The sequence below is a fragment of the Mya arenaria genome, chromosome 10 (genome assembly GCF_026914265.1).
Source record: "Mya arenaria isolate MELC-2E11 chromosome 10, ASM2691426v1".
Classification (NCBI taxonomy): Eukaryota; Metazoa; Mollusca; class Bivalvia; order Myida; family Myidae; genus Mya; species Mya arenaria.
Window position 1 is genome coordinate 14,571,125 of NC_069131.1, and position 19,972 is coordinate 14,591,096.

The 19,972-nt window shown below is 34.5% G+C and overlaps 1 protein-coding gene across 1 annotated transcript; it reads left to right on the forward strand.

The window, feature by feature from the left end:
* Positions 1-12,122: 12,122 nt before the first annotated feature.
* On the forward strand, positions 12,123-18,202 carry LOC128205027 (heavy metal-binding protein HIP-like). The gene is made up of 2 exons (XM_052906421.1): positions 12,123-12,533; positions 17,405-18,202. The coding sequence occupies exons 1-2, from the start codon at positions 12,152-12,154 to the stop codon at positions 17,818-17,820; spliced, it is 798 nt and encodes a 265-aa protein (XP_052762381.1). The 5' UTR covers positions 12,123-12,151; the 3' UTR covers positions 17,821-18,202.
* Positions 18,203-19,972: the final 1,770 nt, after the last annotated feature.

Genomic DNA, 19,972 nt, shown 5'->3' on the forward strand with positions numbered 1-19,972 from the left:
GGCTACAGCTCCACCACGGGCAAGTTCACCGCTCCAGTACGGTGACTCTACTTGTTCTTCATGCACACATGTACGGCTACAAACAAAAATGCTTATCTCCAGTTAGTGAAGGAATGCTCAGTCCTGATTGCAAGTGAACAGCGTGACATGGACTATTCTTCCTGTTCTAGTAGTCAGGTGATTGTTCAGCTTGATGCCGGGGAAACCGTCTGGGTACAATGCTCCAGTGGGGCCTCGGGCGGACATCTGTATGATGATTCTTATCGATGGACCTATTTTGGTGGTGCTCTCATTCACAACTGACGTGCTTAGGTCATTGTTCATAAAAAGCCAAAGGCTGAAATTACACAAAGAGTAAATTTCGCAGTGATTAAAGAGTTATTAAAAAAATTAAATTATCATCAACAATTGATTTTTTTTTTGTTATCATTTACCGTTAGTTAAATATTTGTTTAGATATCGTTTGTGTATACCGCCTGTATGCATGTCATGTATACTGAGAACTCTTTTGAATTGATTTTTTTTGTATTTTAACTGAGAAACCTGTATGTTGGCATAAAGTATATTATGAAGTCATAGTAAATCTTTATTTCCTATTTTATCAGTAATGCAGGTATCGTTTTCCATAAATCTGTTGTTTTGAAGCCTTTTCCCAGAATAAACCAATAAATGCCAGTTATTTTGCGGGGGTATATATATGTATTTGGTTACCCTTATTGATATACAAACAGAATGTACTTCAATGTTAAATATAGAAGTCGTATCGTACCTTTGGTTTTGAGACATGAACTTGTATATTTAAATGGATTGACAAAAACACTAGGTCAAATGTAATGACAATATGTAGAAATCAAAGCTTACATGATAAACGTCTTCTCTGATCTCCAAAATACTTATTCGACAATAACCACGGGCCGGCGAAACCACTGATTCAAAGGTACTTGTCAGCATATATACATTGTTAAAATCCGTTTTACTGAGATTGTAGAATAATATTACAACTTCTTTTATTACAGCAATATTAATGACTTTTCCTTCCATCACTGCTACTAGTGGTAATATTTCAATATTGTAGGTTTTGAGTATTACTTTAAAGTTTACAGTTGCTTGACAATGGTGATGACGAAGAATATCGTGAAAGTAATTATGCTGGTCATGAGCTGTGTTGTCATTGTTGTTGTTGTTAATGCTGCTGCTGCTGCTGCTGCTACTACTGATGACTATGAAAATGAAGTTGATAATGATGATGATGATGATGATGATGATGATGATGATGATGATGATGATGATGATGATGATGACAACGATGATGACGACAACGACGACGAAGATGATGATGATGATGATGATGATGGTGGTGATGATGATGGTGATGATAATGATGACGATGACGATGATGATGGTGATTATGATGATGATGATGATGATGATGATGATGATGATGATGATAAGGTTAGGAATTATGCTGACCGAAATTGTTGCTTTTGCTGATGGTGGTGCTGGTACTGATGATGATCATATGGTAGTATGTGCTGGAGGCGCTGATTGTGATGATAATGATGACGATGATGATGATGATGATGATGATGATGATGATGATGATGATGATGATGATGATGATGATGACGACGACGACGACGACGACGACGACGACGACGACGATGGTGGTGGTGGTGGTGGTGGTGGTGGTGGTGGTGGTGGTGGTGGTGGTGATGATGATGATGATGATGATGATGATGATGATGATGATGATGATATTGTTGATGCGTTTAGTGATGCTTTTGGTGGTGCTTTTGGTGGTGGCTGTGATGGTGTTGGTGGTGGTGTTGGTGGTGGTCTGCTGCTGGCAGATTTCGGGTCATTTTAGGTGGTGTTGCGGACGCATAAGTCAGGGAAGCCGGGTCCCATAAAAAAAAAACAAGCAAACATAAATGATTGATAATGGTAAAATAATTATTTTCATATTGCAACTTTTTCGAATATTTTTAACGAACAGGTATACTATATGTCAAAGTGAAACATGATACTGCTGAAATTGAGAATATAACTCTATGTGATCTCTAACGTGGAAATTCTATGCGCCTCTAACGTGGAATCAAATGCGGCCTCTAACGTTGAAATTGAATGCAGCCTCTAACGTAAGAAGTCTATGCAGTATCTTACGTGGGAAGTCTATGTGGTCTTCAACATGTATATTCTATGTTGCCTCTTACTTGGGCATTCTATGTGGCCTCTTACGTTGAAATTTTCTTGGCCTCTAACGTTGGAATTGTATGCAGCCTCAAACGTGGGAATTGTATGCGGCCTGTAACGTGGAAATTCTATGCGGCCTCTAACGTGGGGATTCCATGCGGCCTCTAACGTGGGGATTCTATGTGGCCTCTAACGTGGGGATTCTATGCGGCCTCTAACGTGGGGATTCTATGTGGCCTCTAACGTGGAAATTCTAAGTGGCCTCTAACGTGGAAATTCTAAGTGGCCTCTAACGTGGAAATTCTAAGTGGCCTCTAACGTGGAAATTCTATGTGGCCTCTAACGTGGAAATTCTAAGTGGCCTCTAACGTGGAAATTCTAAGTGGCCTCTAACGTGGGAATTCTATGCGTTTTTTACGTTGGAATTCTATGCGGCCTCTAACGTTGGAATTCTATGCGGCCTCTAACGTGGGAATTCTATGCGGCCTCTAACGTGGGAATTTTATGTGGCCTCTAACGTGGAAATTCTATGTGGCCTCTAACGTGGAAATTCTATGCGTTTTTTTACGTTGGAATTCTATGCGGCCTCTAACGTGGGAATGCAATGCGGCCTCTAACATGGAAATTCTATGCGTTTTTTTACGTTGGAATTCTATGCGGCCTCTAACATTGGAATTCTATGCGGCCTCTAACGTGGGAATTCTATGCGGCCTCTAACGTGGGAATTCTATGCGGCCTCTAACGTGGGAATTTTATGTGGCCTCTAACGTGGAAATTCTATGCGTTTTTTTACGTTGGAATTCTATGCGGCCTCTAACGTGGGAATGCAATGCGGCCTCTAAGATGGAAATTCTATGCGTTTTTTTACGTTGGAATTCTATGCGGCCTCTAACATTGGAATTCTATGTGGCTCTTACGTGGGGATTCTATGCGGTTTCTTATGTTGGAATTCTATGCGGCTCTAACGTGGGAATTCTATGCGGCTCCTCCGCGGGAATTCTAGGCACACTTTCACATTTGAATTCTGTGCGGCCTCAAATTTATATAGGTTATTACTTGCCCTATTGGTGTAGCTATACTTGGTTATTTTTCGGTATTGAAGCCCGATATTAGAAAGAAGACTAGGCTGAACATTTGGACCAATTCAGAAGCGTTTTCGCTGGATTCGCTCGCTCTTCATTCATTTAAAGTATCAATCATACATCCACTATTGCTTGTCATATTACCAATTGTTTTACCACAATTGTTTAAATACTAAAAGGATGAATAAATGTCGAAATCAATGATTCTTATGAAGGATACGGAGTTTAATTTGAAAGAAAGGTGCAGAAAACACGGTAATTCTACCTTATGACACGATTGTAGATCACAGTAAATATTTTCGCACACACCAATCATTTAATATTTTTGCAATTTCAGCTATTAAATACACGGTTACAATCTAGTTATCAGTAAGTAATATTTTCCATAAATGCATTATTAAATAAGAAGTTCAAAGTTTATCACTCAAAATTCATGTTTGTTGTCACGTGTTTGTATTGATTTTGGGTAAGAGTGTCACTTTAAGGTATGATTTTGTAATTAATATCAATGCTTGTACTGGACTGTAGTTTAACTTAGTTATACAACTCAAGGAAATATATTACTGTCTAGCTAAATAATTTCCGAAAGTTTTTTTGAAAAATCCTTAACACATATTTTTATAAAACCGTACCATAGCATGACTTAACATTTTGAATGTACGAACCGTTACACGTTTGTTGTAGCTGTCGATCGTATGGATGTCAAGATATGAATCAGAACATAATACAAGAACAGAGTCTTTGTTTAAAATATTTTAATTAGTAAATGCTATTCCGGATACCTGTTTGAAACTTATCAGTAATCTGAATTCAAAGAGCTGAGAGGGTCACACCCGCATACTACATGAGTCATAATGCATTGTCTGAGTGGGCGTAGCTTATCTTCAGAGGTGGTAATCACGTGGTACATTTTTTTGATACCAAGCACTAAAAATGGCAGCGCCCAGTGAGACGGTATGTATATTTTGTTTATTTTCTCTCCATAATTAAACAATTAAATTTCCTAACATCGACCATGTTCCAGCGCCCAATTCTCCCTGTAATATGGTACCTTCGTTTTGTCAGACAGTTCTGTAGTTTACTTGGAATGCGTGTCACAAGTTTTCAATCGAGGCGAAATGTGCTGCGGAAATTAAGCATGAACTGTCATTTTTTTTCAAAATTTCGTCCGTAATATACTCAATTTCGTTTACAGAAATATTCATAAGCATTGCATGTACACCTATTGATATCGAACCAAGCACTTACGGACACATTTTCTTCGTGCTTAATTCTAGTAATTTTGAATGTATCTAATGTTCGAGGCCTAATGGCCTGGAGGTCTTAAGTTGGCGGCCTGGAAGCGTAGCAGCCTTAACAGCCTGGCGGCCTATCGACCTGATTGCGTGAACTTAGCGTCCTGGCGACCTGGCGGAGTGATATTGAAAGACTGGTGGCCTACTATCTGGTGGCGTGATATAAACGGACCCGTGGCATGAAGTTGTAGGCCAGTCGATCTAGCGGCGTAATGTTAGCAGCCTGGCGGTTTAGCGGCGTAGCTGCGTGAAGTGAGTGGACTAATATTCTATTTCAGACACTGTATCAGAAACATTAACATCTGCATTAAATAAAGTATTCTTGCCAAACGTTTTTTGATAATATACAATCCATCGCCGTTTTTTAACTTCATGGTATTCTAACTTTCACTATCTTATTTGAACACTTGATACTTTTCATCAACATAAACGTTTCACCGGAAAGAGAATCGTTTCATCCAAGTATTTATGTTTAAAGAACTTTGTGAAATACGGAGTTTCAATATATCTGATTTATTCTTTTTTGTGATTTTTTTGTAGCTTTTTACGGTGGCATGTCGCAAAATATATCAAACATGCCGAGCTTTTGCCGTTGGTGTTTTTGTAAAATTACTCTGATGTCGGGTATCGAATTGACATGAACCTTACGTCAAAATGTCGTCAAAAGACCTCAACAAGTTCTACCCAATGTTGATAGCTGAACTTCGAAAAACATTAAAAAGATAAAATGATTCAAAGCAAAAGGTCCTCCGTCCAAGAAATAAACGTTCTAAAAAACAAAAGCATTTTTATATGTTTATTCAAGCTCAAAACATCATCAATAATTTATATCATAACTTTTGCAATATTTTATTAAAGATCAAACACCGTCAGAGGTATACAGTCCTTTGTTGAATTCACCTTTAAACCTCTTTAAATTTATCAAATATATATTTATATCACATGCTTTACCTTGTTTCCGGTTTAATATAGTAGTCACTATTTTGTTGTAACACACATGTGTAGTGTGTAATGTAACATAGCTCTGTTTCCGTTGTTCAGAAAATATATCACTGAGCATGATTTTAAACGAATTTATTTGCAAAAATAATTGTTTAATTGTCATTTTTCTGAAGCCATTTATTCCTCTGTTGATATAATGAAGATTTATTTCAATACAGTAGTAGATTATTATCTAAACCTCAAGAGAAACACGTGATGTTTCGTCCTGATTTCGTGAATAACATTTTAAATGACGCTCGGTACCCAATGTTTGAAACTGGAAATGACGGCATGAACAAATCACAAAATATTATGCCATCTTACCAGATATGACTTCACAATTTAACCTCTTACCCATCAATTTTCGTTAAAAAATTAGTGTTTTTGGTGTGATTCTTATTGGATATCATCTTAACATGCATTCTCTTTAAAATATAATTAAATAATCGGATTAATCTGTTTAAAAAAACGGGTACTACAATTCTGCAATGCATGTAGCACTGGAAATGGTATTGCATTGTGTTGTTCGGCTCATCACTTATTAAATTGACCCGCTCATGTGTTTGGACCAAAAATTAGTTTTTCCTGTAATGCATCTCAAAACATTTAGTTTATCATTATTTTACTTTATGATATCGAAATTGCAGAAAAGAACTGTTATAGCATAAATAGGTTTCGAACCCCCCGCCGGAAAAGTAATTTATTTCGTAATTAAATAAATGCATTTAACAAACCATGAGCGAGTTACTTTTAGCATGTGAAACAGGTTTGACGTTGTTGCTTTATTTTACAGGAAATGTGATAAAAACAATCTGACACTCGTTAACATGTTAACATACAATACACAATTTTATCGAACCCGTCCAGGAAATATGTTAATATCGTCAAAGGCTCGTTTACTAACATATTTCACGAAATCGTTGAATAGAAACTGCGTATGATATGACGACTCATTGATACCACCGGGAGCGCCAACTGTCGTAAAATATGCCCGTTTGTCTTGTAGGACAACAATTGTGATGACCACAGGAAGTACGTTTAGTTTAAACTTTTTTATTTTACAACGATTGCAAAACAAGTTATTACAACATTATATTAATCACTCTCGTTGGCAAGAGTTTATGCGAGAGTCTGGTCTTGTGTTGTGGGGTAAACGGAGTATCCGGTGTAAGATGTGCGTTAGCCATCTTTAGAGATTGGACGCTGTTTATACAGTTTTTGCCAATTTAAGGGTCATAGCTCTGAAATGATTGTTTGTGATCGAACCTGACGAAGATATTCTGCCCATACACATTCTGACCAAACCTAATGATGTGTTATGATATTGCAAAGGCTTATTATGTTACTGATCTGATTGTAGGTAATTCTTATAATTGAAGGGCGATAACTTTCGAGTGACTCAATCTATATTGTTGGCAACAAATACGTTATTATCATACATCATACATATTCTGAACCAAGTTCGTGATGCTTTGAGAAAAGGCTTCTTAAGGTATTGATCGGACCGACTTAAGGTAATTTATATAATTAAAGGGCTATATCTCTCGACTGAGTGGAGAGAAATCTCTCGACTGAGTGGAGAGATATGCCTGGTTAAAGAACTTGGATATATACGTTAAATGAGAATTTGTACCGCTAGGATGGGCCATTACAATTCTTTACACTGAAAATATTTGAACATAGTTTCCGTAAGCTCGCCAATCAAAGTCAGGAGACTTTAACATCTGAATAACTAATTTAATATCAAAAAATGAGTTAGTGCAAATTATAACATTTTTGCAGGAGGACGTAACCAAGTATATGCCAATACTATGTCCGAGAAAAACACACAAAACAACACACTAATGAGAAACATTGTAGAACCGACCGTCTACTCAATCGCAACAGTGTAGCAAAACCATGATGCATATTAAACGCTATTCAATCGTTTTTACACACATGTTTATAACAATGTGGACGTCATAATAATATATAAACAAACACTAGCAGACTGAGATTTGTTTGACAATGGTCATGTTCATTTTTTTACACGTACGAAAGATGGCGGGCTATTCGCAAGTTAATCATTGCATATGATAAAAATACCGTTTGTTCTTCACCATTCTTTCAAATTAATCACGGTATTCTTCATATGAACCACTGTTTAAGTAACAATGCACCTTAAACGTTATGCACTTGTTTTTTACAAACAGGTGGATGAAAATGTGAACGTCATCATCATATGTTAATGAGCATTAGCCGGCTGATAATTGTTTGAAAATGGTCATGTGCAATTTTGTACGATGTATATTGCATCATCAAAGTTCTAACTTGGGCTCTGTTTTAATGATTTGTTTTAAATATAACAGCAATAGCACTATTTTGTTGCAAGTTGTAGTTAACTCTTTTGAAAATAAACCTAAAATTCTGTTTAAAATAATATCTAACCGTTCTTCTTTATGTTGGCATACACTAAGAAGTTTGTGAGTAAATCCCTTTAACGATCAACTTGTGAACTTCTTAGAAATGTTTCCATAATGTATCCTGAAGGTGCTTGATCTCCATCAGAAGGGAAACAGTCCTTTTTGCATCTTGCAATTCGTGTTTATGTAACCTGGAAAATATATGTATTAAAGTGAATAGTTTCAAACAAATAAGATCATTGACATGCATTCAATGCTTCAACAAGAGCAGCCACTGACTGCAAATATTCCCTGCCGAATGTAGTATAGTATCTCCCTTGCAGTGTATCTCCCTTTCTGTTTGACAGACAGAAGTGATTAAAAGTAGGCAATAGCTCTCTTTTTAAGGAGCTACTATTCTCGTCAAGATTTATATGTTTATAAAATTTGAAATCAATAACACGTTTGTTATTTGTTATTTGGCGTTACTCTCTGACAAAATATTAGTATGAAAAATTAAAAAAGGGTAATAACTGAAATGATATCACAGGTTAAACGGTTACTCAGTACTGCACCTACTAAGTCAGACCTATCTTAATCTTACGTTTCATGAAAATACCTTTAAGACTTTGGGATATAAAAATTAAGTATGAATATCGATTTGATTTAAAATCATGCTTTAATTCTTAATTAAACTAAAAATAAAATTATCATAGGTGATTGTAATCCGATTTCACTTCAAATTAATTTTCTTACAGACCATCTTAGTTACACATTACAAGACGAAAACCGAATGATAATGCTATTTTAAATACTTTATAATTCAAAATATGAACGTTTAAAGGCACACAGTCTGTTCTGACCTGAGTATCTTGTTCAACTTACCTACAGAAAATAAACATGAATAATTACAAATTTCAATACAATGTTAAAAAATCTAACAAATTATATTTATAATTTTAATTATACTTAAGGAAATGATCAGGTAACGTGAAACTTCTTGTGATACGCTCCTCACATGCAGGCCATTATGACACTGGTTCGATGCCTGTTATAGGCGTAACATATTTAATCTCTATTTTGTAAAAAATAAAAAAAATATTTATATGAAATGATTATTAATTTAGCATTGATCGCACGGTTATATTTTTCAAAAGATTCAGATATATACACATTTGTTTGTTAGGAAAGTATTTGCTACGACAGTTTACTATAGTTTGAAAATCTCCTCAATTTTCTAATTGTTCGGTCAGCACAATCGTTTCTAACCAAGGTTTCTCGGTTCGATTCACGTCCTGGGCGTATGTGAATTTGGTTGAGATCACCAATCCGTACATGAAAGTTTTCTTAATATTTCAAACTAAATATTTGCAAAATATTAGAATAACAATTCATCTAATTAACATTATTATAATATTGATCTCTATCTTTCATATGCAGTCCATTGAGAAAAGTGTTGTGTTACAGATATTGAATATTCGCTTAATTGCACGCCATATCGTTTCTTGAATACCTTATTGAATGCTTTTGTATGCGCGGTGCACACTCTGTTTGACCCAATCACAAGGTCATTAAATCTAGTAGTTGCACCGGCTGTCGTGTTTGGAATTTAAGCCCTCTGAGAAATGTATGTTTTACTCGGTTTGCCAAGATTTGTGTTCAAATATTTCATTTTATAATCTCGGTGTCGGTCTTAATTCGATTAGAACTACGAAATCTGCAATGCATTATTGGACTTAGTTTTTATACCCACCAGAGAAAGAGAATCCATCCCTATTTATACTGTGCTTTACCCCATTGTGTAGGTGCTGTCTGAACGAATATAGCCAATTATTCAATGAACAATGCATTGAATTTTACACATACTTACACATATAAGGGAAAGTTGGTATTTAATTTAATATTTCCAGAAGACATAGTTATAGTTTATAACTGTATTATGAATAATAATTTTGTGATTGATTTTAATACACACCACCCATCAGATTTCGACTTGTCGCTTAAACAAAATGTTCTTAACTGATTTTCTAGATTTACATATAAACAAGTAAAATCCAGTATATCCGGCTTGAAAGAATGACAAAATCAAAACATATTATAAGATTAAGGATAAACTCTCAATTATTTTGTGAAATTTTTATTGTGTGCATATATATAATTTGTCGTTTTTTCACGCAATTTTGCCAAAGTAAATATTTTGATTATGTTTAACTTTGTTAATTCTGAAAATGTTTTTTTAAAGTCAATATTGTTTAAACCAATTCAGACAGAAACATACCAAGGTCAAGTTTATAAGGTAAAGAATACAATTAAAACTACAGGAACAAGCCTAGTATTCAACACGTGAAATATGAACCCTGTTTAGAGGTACAAGTTCAAGGCCGACATGAAACTGAACGGAAGACACCAACGTTCATACACCACACACAGATCAAACACTCATCAAAATAGCTCTATGAAGACTTCATAGTCAAAGGACAATAACGAGACTAGTAATTGAGGGGTGAAAGCGAAAAGGTTCTATCTTCTTCTTTATTTAATGTCACTTGGAACCTTTTCGCAATCACCCCTGGAGTTTCTCTACTTTTGAAAGTCGCCAACTGTACATATCATAACACGTTCAAGTTTTCACGTTCACGATTTAACCCAACACAGAAACTCTGTTGTTTTACAAGTACCGCAACCCTATCAGCTGACACAATCTAGCAGAAGGATATTTTTCTGGGCAAAAAATTAGGCATATTAGCACGGAACTATAAACAATCATAATTAAAATGTCAGACGTGTCTTAAATGTATGGAACACGTTTTGACCCTTAAAAGAGCTGCTTAAATAGATAAATGCAACGTACGCCTTTTTTGCTAGATTGTTCGTGCAGGATAAACGATAACCAGCCGCCAATATGCAAATGCCTCATAGAACCGCGGCAAACAAAAATGGTTCTTATAGTAAATACGAGGTAATTTCACTCACAAAAAGATGTCCAACTTTGGTATTACTGACAACATAACTGATGTTTTCCTTATATACTTCACATGTATGTGTATTAAACGTAAAGGGTATGTTACAGTTACAATTTCATTTATATAGTATGAATTGAAACTTATTGAATTAAAGACTGACGTACGATATTACAATGCATTTCTGCTTGTCGCGGTTACAATATATCTGGTTAGATAAAAATACCAGGCCTTCAACATAAACTTATCTTTTCATCTTGGGTGGGGAACACTTTTACACATTCTGGTAAAAAGATTTCCAAGCAGGATACAACTACCGTAATATTGATTAAAGTAAATCTGAAAATGGTTAGACTAAAGCCCGGTGTGAAAATATACAGTTCACATCACCATAAAACATTGCGGCGTTAATTACTTAAACCACTTGCGAAGCCAAACATGGTTAACAACTGATTCTCAAAAACAAAATGAAAACAAAATATCAATCATAATTTAAAAACAACAACAACACATATGTTAAATGATAGCCGGCCATTGCTTTAGCTGTTTAGTTGATACACTTAGAACCACGATGGCATGTTTTGAAAGGTACAAATAGAAAAAGATCATTAATTATCCATCCAAAGCCTGAATATAATGTAATCGTACAATTACAATTTAAATGTTTTAATGACCCAGTAAACGAGATAATAAATCAATCCTTATTAACTCTACACGGTATCGTGCTTTATTGAATACCCATCATAATTCCGCGCGCTATACATATCGCAAAATACGGTTGTCCTTATTCAACTCCAGTGTAATACGGCCGTATTCCAATATGATGACATTACGTTATAACAAGAGTCATTATGAAATGTTAAAATGACGCCAGAAAAGAAAACAGTACGTCATTTACATGACCATTATTTTTAAATCATGTATCTTTTAAATGACTAAATCCAGTAATGTATAACATAAAACGGATATTAGAACTGCGTTTAGATCCAGAATGTCGTATTCGACACTCGTGGACTTTTGCAGATTTTGAATTATAATGCCCCGTGAAATACGAATCGACAAAAATCCACTCCATTTAAATACTACCATCAGCATCAAAACGCAGTTCTAAGTACCATTTGTATCGTATCTTTGAGAAAATACGGTATTAATTTAGCATCTTATAGCTCCACATGTATATTAAAAGATTATTTTCTCATTCGCGAACATTTCGCAAACCTGTCAACTAGCAGTAGCATCTACCGAAATCTCGTTAGAAAATGACTGGACTACTTCAGCTGTTGTTACTGGTCTACGTGACCGTGGCTTCCGAGCCATCGTGTCCAGCGTGCTCAAAATACGACTATGAAGAAAAGGTGCTCGAGAGAATGATTCGCATGGAGTTCGCTTTTGAGAATGTGTTAAAAGAAAACAAGGCTGTGAGCAAAACTGTTGAGGAAGATCTAACGCGGATCAAGGAAGAAAATACACGTCTACACGCGACCGTTGATGTCCTTAAGGACCAACAGGAGCAAGCAGAACGAAGACTGGTTTCGCTCATGGAGGAAATTGAGAGAAACCAGTCCAGCATACTGGAGAAGATAGTTTCCGATTCTAACACTACGTTAGAACAAACTATTGCCGCCTTCAATGATATGAAAGGTTAGTTTAGGTTTAAGCTTTTGTGGACTTTAAAAATGAAGTGGTGTGAGAACGTTTAAACTAAGAATGAAATAAGTTCGAATTAATACTCATGAAAATTATTTCATTTCGCTTTGATCATAACTATCCATTTAAGAGTAATTTCTTAGCTGACCTTATATCAATTTCCTGCACCCCATGTCGATTCATAAAAACATGGAAATTATTATAATTATTATAATTATAATAATTATTATTATTATGAATTTAATTATTATTATTATTATTATTATTATTATTATTATTATTATTATTATTATTAATTTAATTATCATTTTTACAATGATAATAACTATACTTATTATTATTATAATTATCATTATTATTATTATTATTACTATTATTATTATTATACAGAAATATTTTAGTTTTACTTGCGGCAAACGGACGGGCATCGTCAAGTACGTTTGTCTGATTACTCACTCTGCCCAATCTTATTCATTAATAAATTACTTCATGTCTTCTATTTATAACATAAAATGTTTTTTATATATATATATCAGAAGATAACAATTAACACAGTTGTAGTAATTTAAAGTGTTGTTTGAGTGTATATGAATGGCGTACAAATGAGTCCGTCATGTGACAGGAATCTATTTAACCTTACACTATTAACTGTCGTAGCGCAAGGTAATGTGGGAATCGTTGCTATCTTAATGCCAGTCTGGAATAACCGATTTAAATATGTTCGCTTTCGGCTAGAAACCACTCACTCACGTTGTAATTTCCCAATGTTAATGGTATGATGTGTTTTGACTATTTCTCCAATGACAGATTTATTAGAAACAATCAAAACGATACATTGCCTTAAACAATTTCAAAATGGTATCTAGATTTTTTTTATCGAAAAATCATTTCATCTAAAAACCTGCACCATAGAATACCAAGAAAGATTCTTGTAACCATGAGCATAAAACCGGTTGGTGTGTCCTGCTCTAAAATATAGATATATGTGTGTAAGACTTTCCCACTGTTTTCTCAATATATCAGCGTTTAATAAACAACATGACATTAATATGATATCTGTCTTAACCATATCTCACTATTTTGTAGCATGACATAGCAGTTTTTTTATCAAGAAAACAGCATGGTTGTCCATCAAGAAACCATACAATTTGTTTGTTATGAAACCTCATTGTTTACATTTACAGATCATTACCCTGTTTGATTGACAATCCATTTGCCTGCCTTTAATTCATATAATCTGTTAAGTGCAGTGTTTTTCTTCTTTTATTATCGATGTTTGGACAAATTTGACCCCATGCGCTTCCATCGAATGGGAAGATTCTTTCCTTCAGGAAATTATCGCAAAATCGAAATGTACATTGTTAGCTGCACATTTTATAAATTATATATTAAAATATTATGGTATTGTGACGAACCAATAAATTACAGCTTGTAAAGCTTTTAAATATATTTCTGAAACTTATGCAGGACCCTTAAAGATACTAGCCACTCACTCTAAGCATCATTTTACGTATTTTTAATTTCGATTTAATTTTTGAAAACTGGTATACGAATAGAAGAGCATATGCCCAGTAAGTGACTGCTTTTACCTTTTCAATATTCGGAACAGTTTTGAAACTACAAGTTTTCAAAATATATCACTGACGTCAATTTTGAGACATCTGTCATGTTTTGCGTTCCCGTTACAATAACCGATATTTTCATCAATTCTTCGTTCACCGCTATGAAATTTCAACCTAAATTTCGTCTTGTGGTAACGTTCAACGACATATATTTTTATTTCTTATTATTTTCGTTTTTTTAATTTTCAATTCAATTGAAACGTCAAATTTCCCGGGAAAAACGGCGTCGTGTTTCGCTGAAAAAAGTGCGCATTTCGTTTAATTTTTGATTTTTTTTTAAATACATGTATTCATTTTTTTATTACAAATCGCTGAATATCAAGAAAAGTGTACCTTACCGACTTTGTTTTTGCGCAATTTCAAATAATATTACCCCTGTATCTGTTTCTTATTCAATACGTATTGTATTAAAGCGTTTACCATGATGTTAATCGAACTCATTGTTTTTGTTAATTTAATGGTAAGATTCTAAATTTTAGAGTGTCTTGTTTAGTATAAAACTCTGATAAGTTGTATGTAAGGGATATTTGTAAGGTGCTAAATAACCAACTTTATACACCGACGGATGACTTAAATCTGGCGGCAATTTAATGAGAGGCTTTCTAAATGATTTAGCAATCTCATTTGCCGAATAAGAATAATTTGATTATACACATCAACAATGTTTCAAATCATGGGACTATGCTGATTAGTGCTTTGATTTTTATATATTCATATACAGTAATAACACCAAAACAAATAGTTTAACTCGTTTATCAGTTACCATTTTTTTCGATAGATATCAGCATAGATCTGCAGTTAAAAGGCTCTAGACTAAGCAAAAGCATAGTAAATTCAGCGTGTGACATTCATTTCATTCACAAAACATAACATACAAAAAAAGAAGAAAGATATTCGACAGAAATCTACATCGTAATAACACAAATGGATCCTGGCAGTTAGGGTGGTGCAACCGCCCCCCCCCCCCCCTCTTAACATCATCTAAGTTTATTTCTTTTTGTCATTTTCGGAACAAAATGTAATAAAATACGCGATAAAAGAGGTCAGTGATTTGGTTCTTAGTTTGATGTAACCAATCGGTTATCGTTATATAAAAAACATACAATTAATAAATTCAATTTAGTAAGATGTAACCTTAAAATGATTGACTAAGTTTGGTATTGAATTAAACCCTTGATAAACTTTCAACGAGGGCTATTTGTTACACAACGTTTTTGGGATTCAGTTGTTAACGTTAAAAATTGATCGGTCATTCTTCGAACAGAAAAAAATGACTCATGGGGTCAATATATAACGGGGTCGAAAATGAATGTTACACCGGCGTTAATGTAAAACACACAAGTATTTAAGTGACACTCTTATTCAAAATCAATACATACACATGTTTAACAAACATCAATTTTGACTGATTAACCCTTACTACTTACTAAATGATAAATTTATGCAAAATATTATTTACTGATAACAAGATTGTAACCTTGTATTTTATTGTAGAAAGCGAGAAAATATTAAAATGATCGGTGAATGCTTAATGATTTACTGTAATCTACTATCGTCTCATAAGGTTAAAATACAGTGTTTTATGCAGATTTCTTTCAAATTAAACTCGGTATCCTTTATAAGAACCACTGTTTTCGATATCTGATTATCCTTTAAGGAATATTAAAACAATTTTATTAATTGCGGTAAATCGTATTTGGGAGCATGAGTGCATCTTAAAGAATTGCGTTTTGTGTTTTATACTTGCGTTTTACACTGATTATAAATGATCACATTGGATCGTTTCTATAATCTCATCTGATTAAGGGTTGTTATAGTTCACACACACGCACTCACATGCACGCCCGAATACCCCCACACACATGCACGCATCCCAAACACACACACACAAACACACGCACACACAGACACACAGACACACACACACAGACACACACGCACGCACGCACGCGCGCTTTCATTAATGCGTGCTATAGTGTGTGATGGTGAGTAGGGTGCGTTATAACGCGTGCGTGCCTTAATTGTACCTGCTTGTTTGTGCGTGTGTTTGTACGTGAGCTATAACCACCCTTAACAAAATGAGCTTTTAGAAACAATTGAATCTGTTCATTTATGATCAGTGCTATACTGATTTGACAATGTTTACTATTCGGACTTCAACAGAAGAAAACAATGTTAAATTATAAATTTAACAAAAAAACCAATAACTGTTATATACTATTTATCAAAACTCTTATGAACATAAATAATATTTCGATTAACGTCGTGTTAAACGTTTTAATACAATACGTATTGAATAAAAAACAGGTATATGGGTTAGATTATTTGATACTGCGCAAAAACGAAGTCGGTAAGGTACACTTTTCTTGATATCAGGCGATTGGTAATAAAAAATTGAATACATATATTAAAAACAATCAAAATTTAAACGAACAGTTTTTTTCAAAAATTAAAAAACCGCACTTTTTTCAGCAAAACATGATGCCTTCTTTTCTCGCGAAAAATGACGTTTTAGACGAATTTAAAAAAAAACAACAACGTAATATAAGAGAAATACAAATGTGTCCGTGAACATTTTCACAAAAAGCACTTGATGTTGACATTTCATAGCGGTGAATAAAGAATTGATGAAAACATCGGTTATTGTAGCTGGATCGCAAAAAAAAGACAGACATCTCAAAATTGACGTCAGTGGTATATTTTGGAGACTCGTAGTTTCAAAACTGTTCCGAATATTGAAAAAGTAAAAACAGTCCCTAACTGGGCTCTTCTATTCGTAAACCAATTTATAGAAATTAACTCGAAAATTCGCTCAGGGTCGCATTCCACCTTAAGTTATTATTTTTAAAAAAATGATAGGGAATGAAAATCTATTTTGCTGACAATTTAAGTACTGTTTTGAAAAGTTGAATTGTATAAATACAATTATATCAGAATTAGTTTATCGCATTAGCTGTTTAGTCTTATGATAAAAGTAAGAAAAATTGAAAAAAAAATGTTTTCAACATTATATGGAGTGTGAGTCTTATTAAATATGAACTGATTTTATATATCTTATCTTCAAAATGAAAGGCAACATAAGATTTATCAAACTTAAGTGTTCATTTTGCTACGCCTACTTCTATCGTTTGATAAATAATCTAGCACTTTTATAATTTCGTAACAATAATGCCAAGTGAAACTATCCACTCTCACAAAAAAACTATAATTGATATCTATAAATACATCACAATCGTTTTTCAGACCAAATCGCTACTCCACTGGTGTACTTCAACGCTCACTTTCCACAGACCACCAGCCTGTCTACAGGTGAGGTGATAGTGTACAAGACAGTGGAGACCAACCAGGGAAGCGGCTACAGCGCCACCACGGGCAAGTTCACCGCTCCAGAACGGGGTCTCTACTTGTTCTTCATGCACACTTGTACATCATCAACTAAATATTCTTATCTCCAGATAGTGAAGGACGGGTCAGTCCTCATTAGAAGTGTACAGTATGAGAATAACGCTTCTACCTGTTCTAGTAGTCAGGTGTTTGTTCTGCTTGATGTAGGCGAAACTGTCTGGGTACAATGCTCCAGTGGGGGCTTGAGCAGACAACTGGATGAGAGTCATTCTTACCGTTGGACCAGTTTTGGTGGTGCTATCATTCGCAACTGAAGAGCTTATTTCATTGCACATAACAATATATTAAACATAAACCCGGTTTAGTAGCAATAGGCAAACGCCAAAGACATAGAACACAAATTCACAAACAAGAAACCTAGAACAAGCCAAAAGGCAGAAAAATATTATCATTACGCGAGTTACTTTTGATATAATTTACCGTTTGTTAAACATTATTAAATATCGTCAATGCTATGTCATGCGTTTACAACTGAGATAACATATGTTAAAATTAAATTATGGTTTGCATTATAACATCTAAAGCTGTATTCGCATGTTGCATGTTTTGCCGACTTAAAATAAAACATTATGCTGTATTGTTTATCATCAATCCGTTGTTTTAAAGCCTTTTTCAGAATAACCCAGTTATTTTGTGGGTGTGTATACAAGTATTTGGTAACATTTATTGATATACATACACAATTGACTCATAAATCAGTGTTAAATATAGAAGTCGTATTGTACCTTGTTTTGAAACTTTATATTGTATATTCTCATTAGCAAAACATCTTGGAATCAAATCTTATGGCCAAATGTCATGAAATCATACATTTCATGACAAACGTTTACATCTTCTCTGATCTCCAAACTACTTATTTGACTGACAACCAATGTTAGTCGTTGTGAAACGTCCAACATTTTATGTATGTTATTTTCAAAACGACAATGACCACTGGCCGACGAATCCACTGATTCAGCGGTTCTAGTCAGTATATTTGCATTGTTCAAATCCGTTTTCCAGAGATTATAAAAGTAATATTCCAATTACTTTTTCTACAACAATTATAATGACTAATGCTACAACAACTGTTACAAGTTGTACTAGTTCTATACCGAAGCTTTTACTAATCTATGTTAATTTCAAAAGACAATTACCACTCGCCGTATGCAATAAAATACGAAACCACTGCTTCAGTGGGACTTGTCAGCATATATCTATTGTTTTAATAAGGTATTTTGTATACTGGTATTTAAAGAGTAATATTCAAACGACTATTACTACAACTAGAAAATTGACTCTTGCTACAACAACTGTGAATAGTTATACAATTTCAGTGGTGGTAATGGAGACGACGACAAAGATGCCGATGATTATTTTGTTGCTGTTGATGATGATGATGATGATGATGATGATGATGATGATGATGATGCGGAAGCAGATGACGATGACGACGACGAAGACGACGACGACGAAGATGACTACGAAGACGCTTGCGACGATGGCGATGATGATGATGATGATGATGATGGTGATGGTGATGATGGTGGTGGTGGTGATGGTAGTGGTGTTGGTGTTGATGATGATTATGAAAATGATGATGATGATGATGACGATGATGATGCTTATGATGATGATGGTTGTGGTGGTGATGGTGGTGGTGGTGCTGCTGCTGCTGGTGCTGTTGCTGTTGCTGCTGCTGCTGCTGCTGCTGCTGCTGCTGCTGCTGCTGATGATGATGATGATGATGATGTTATTATTAGAAATACCAAGGATAGATACGCCGGAACAAGCAGTTTTATAAGGAGTTAACAAATACACCGTCAATATAATATGGCAACACTTTCGAAAAATACATACATACTTTTTTTTCAAGCTCGAACACCCGTTGCACATTTCAAGTTATGTTTTGGCACATGGTATGATATGGTGGTGCACAACCAGTGAAGAGTTATTGATACAACTCATCATTATTTGCATATATAAATATTGTAAGTTAAACCTAACTAACGTGTGGGTATTGTCACAGCCAAGATATTTATGTTTCATGTCAATACCTTGAACTAAATTGTACTTAGTAAGAGACACCGTGAAAGCAATCATTATTTACCTTACTCCACCACATTTACAATACAGAGTGATGAGCCGGGTTACACACATTAAAAACTAACCACCGACCACCTATGCACATGCGAATATCTTAAATATTTTCGAGTTAGAGCAAGCGATAAAGTTTTTGCAAGACGACGAGGCTAAGTCTATGACAATGCTGTGAGCTTTTAAAAAAAAGACTTTTGTATTACCTTGCAAGCGCAGCACCGATCATCAACTCAGGTTGAGCAGTGCAGTAAAATCATGACAAATGTTTAACATTATTCTATCGCTTTTACAAACTTGTTTATATTAATGTTTAAGTTATAAACTTAT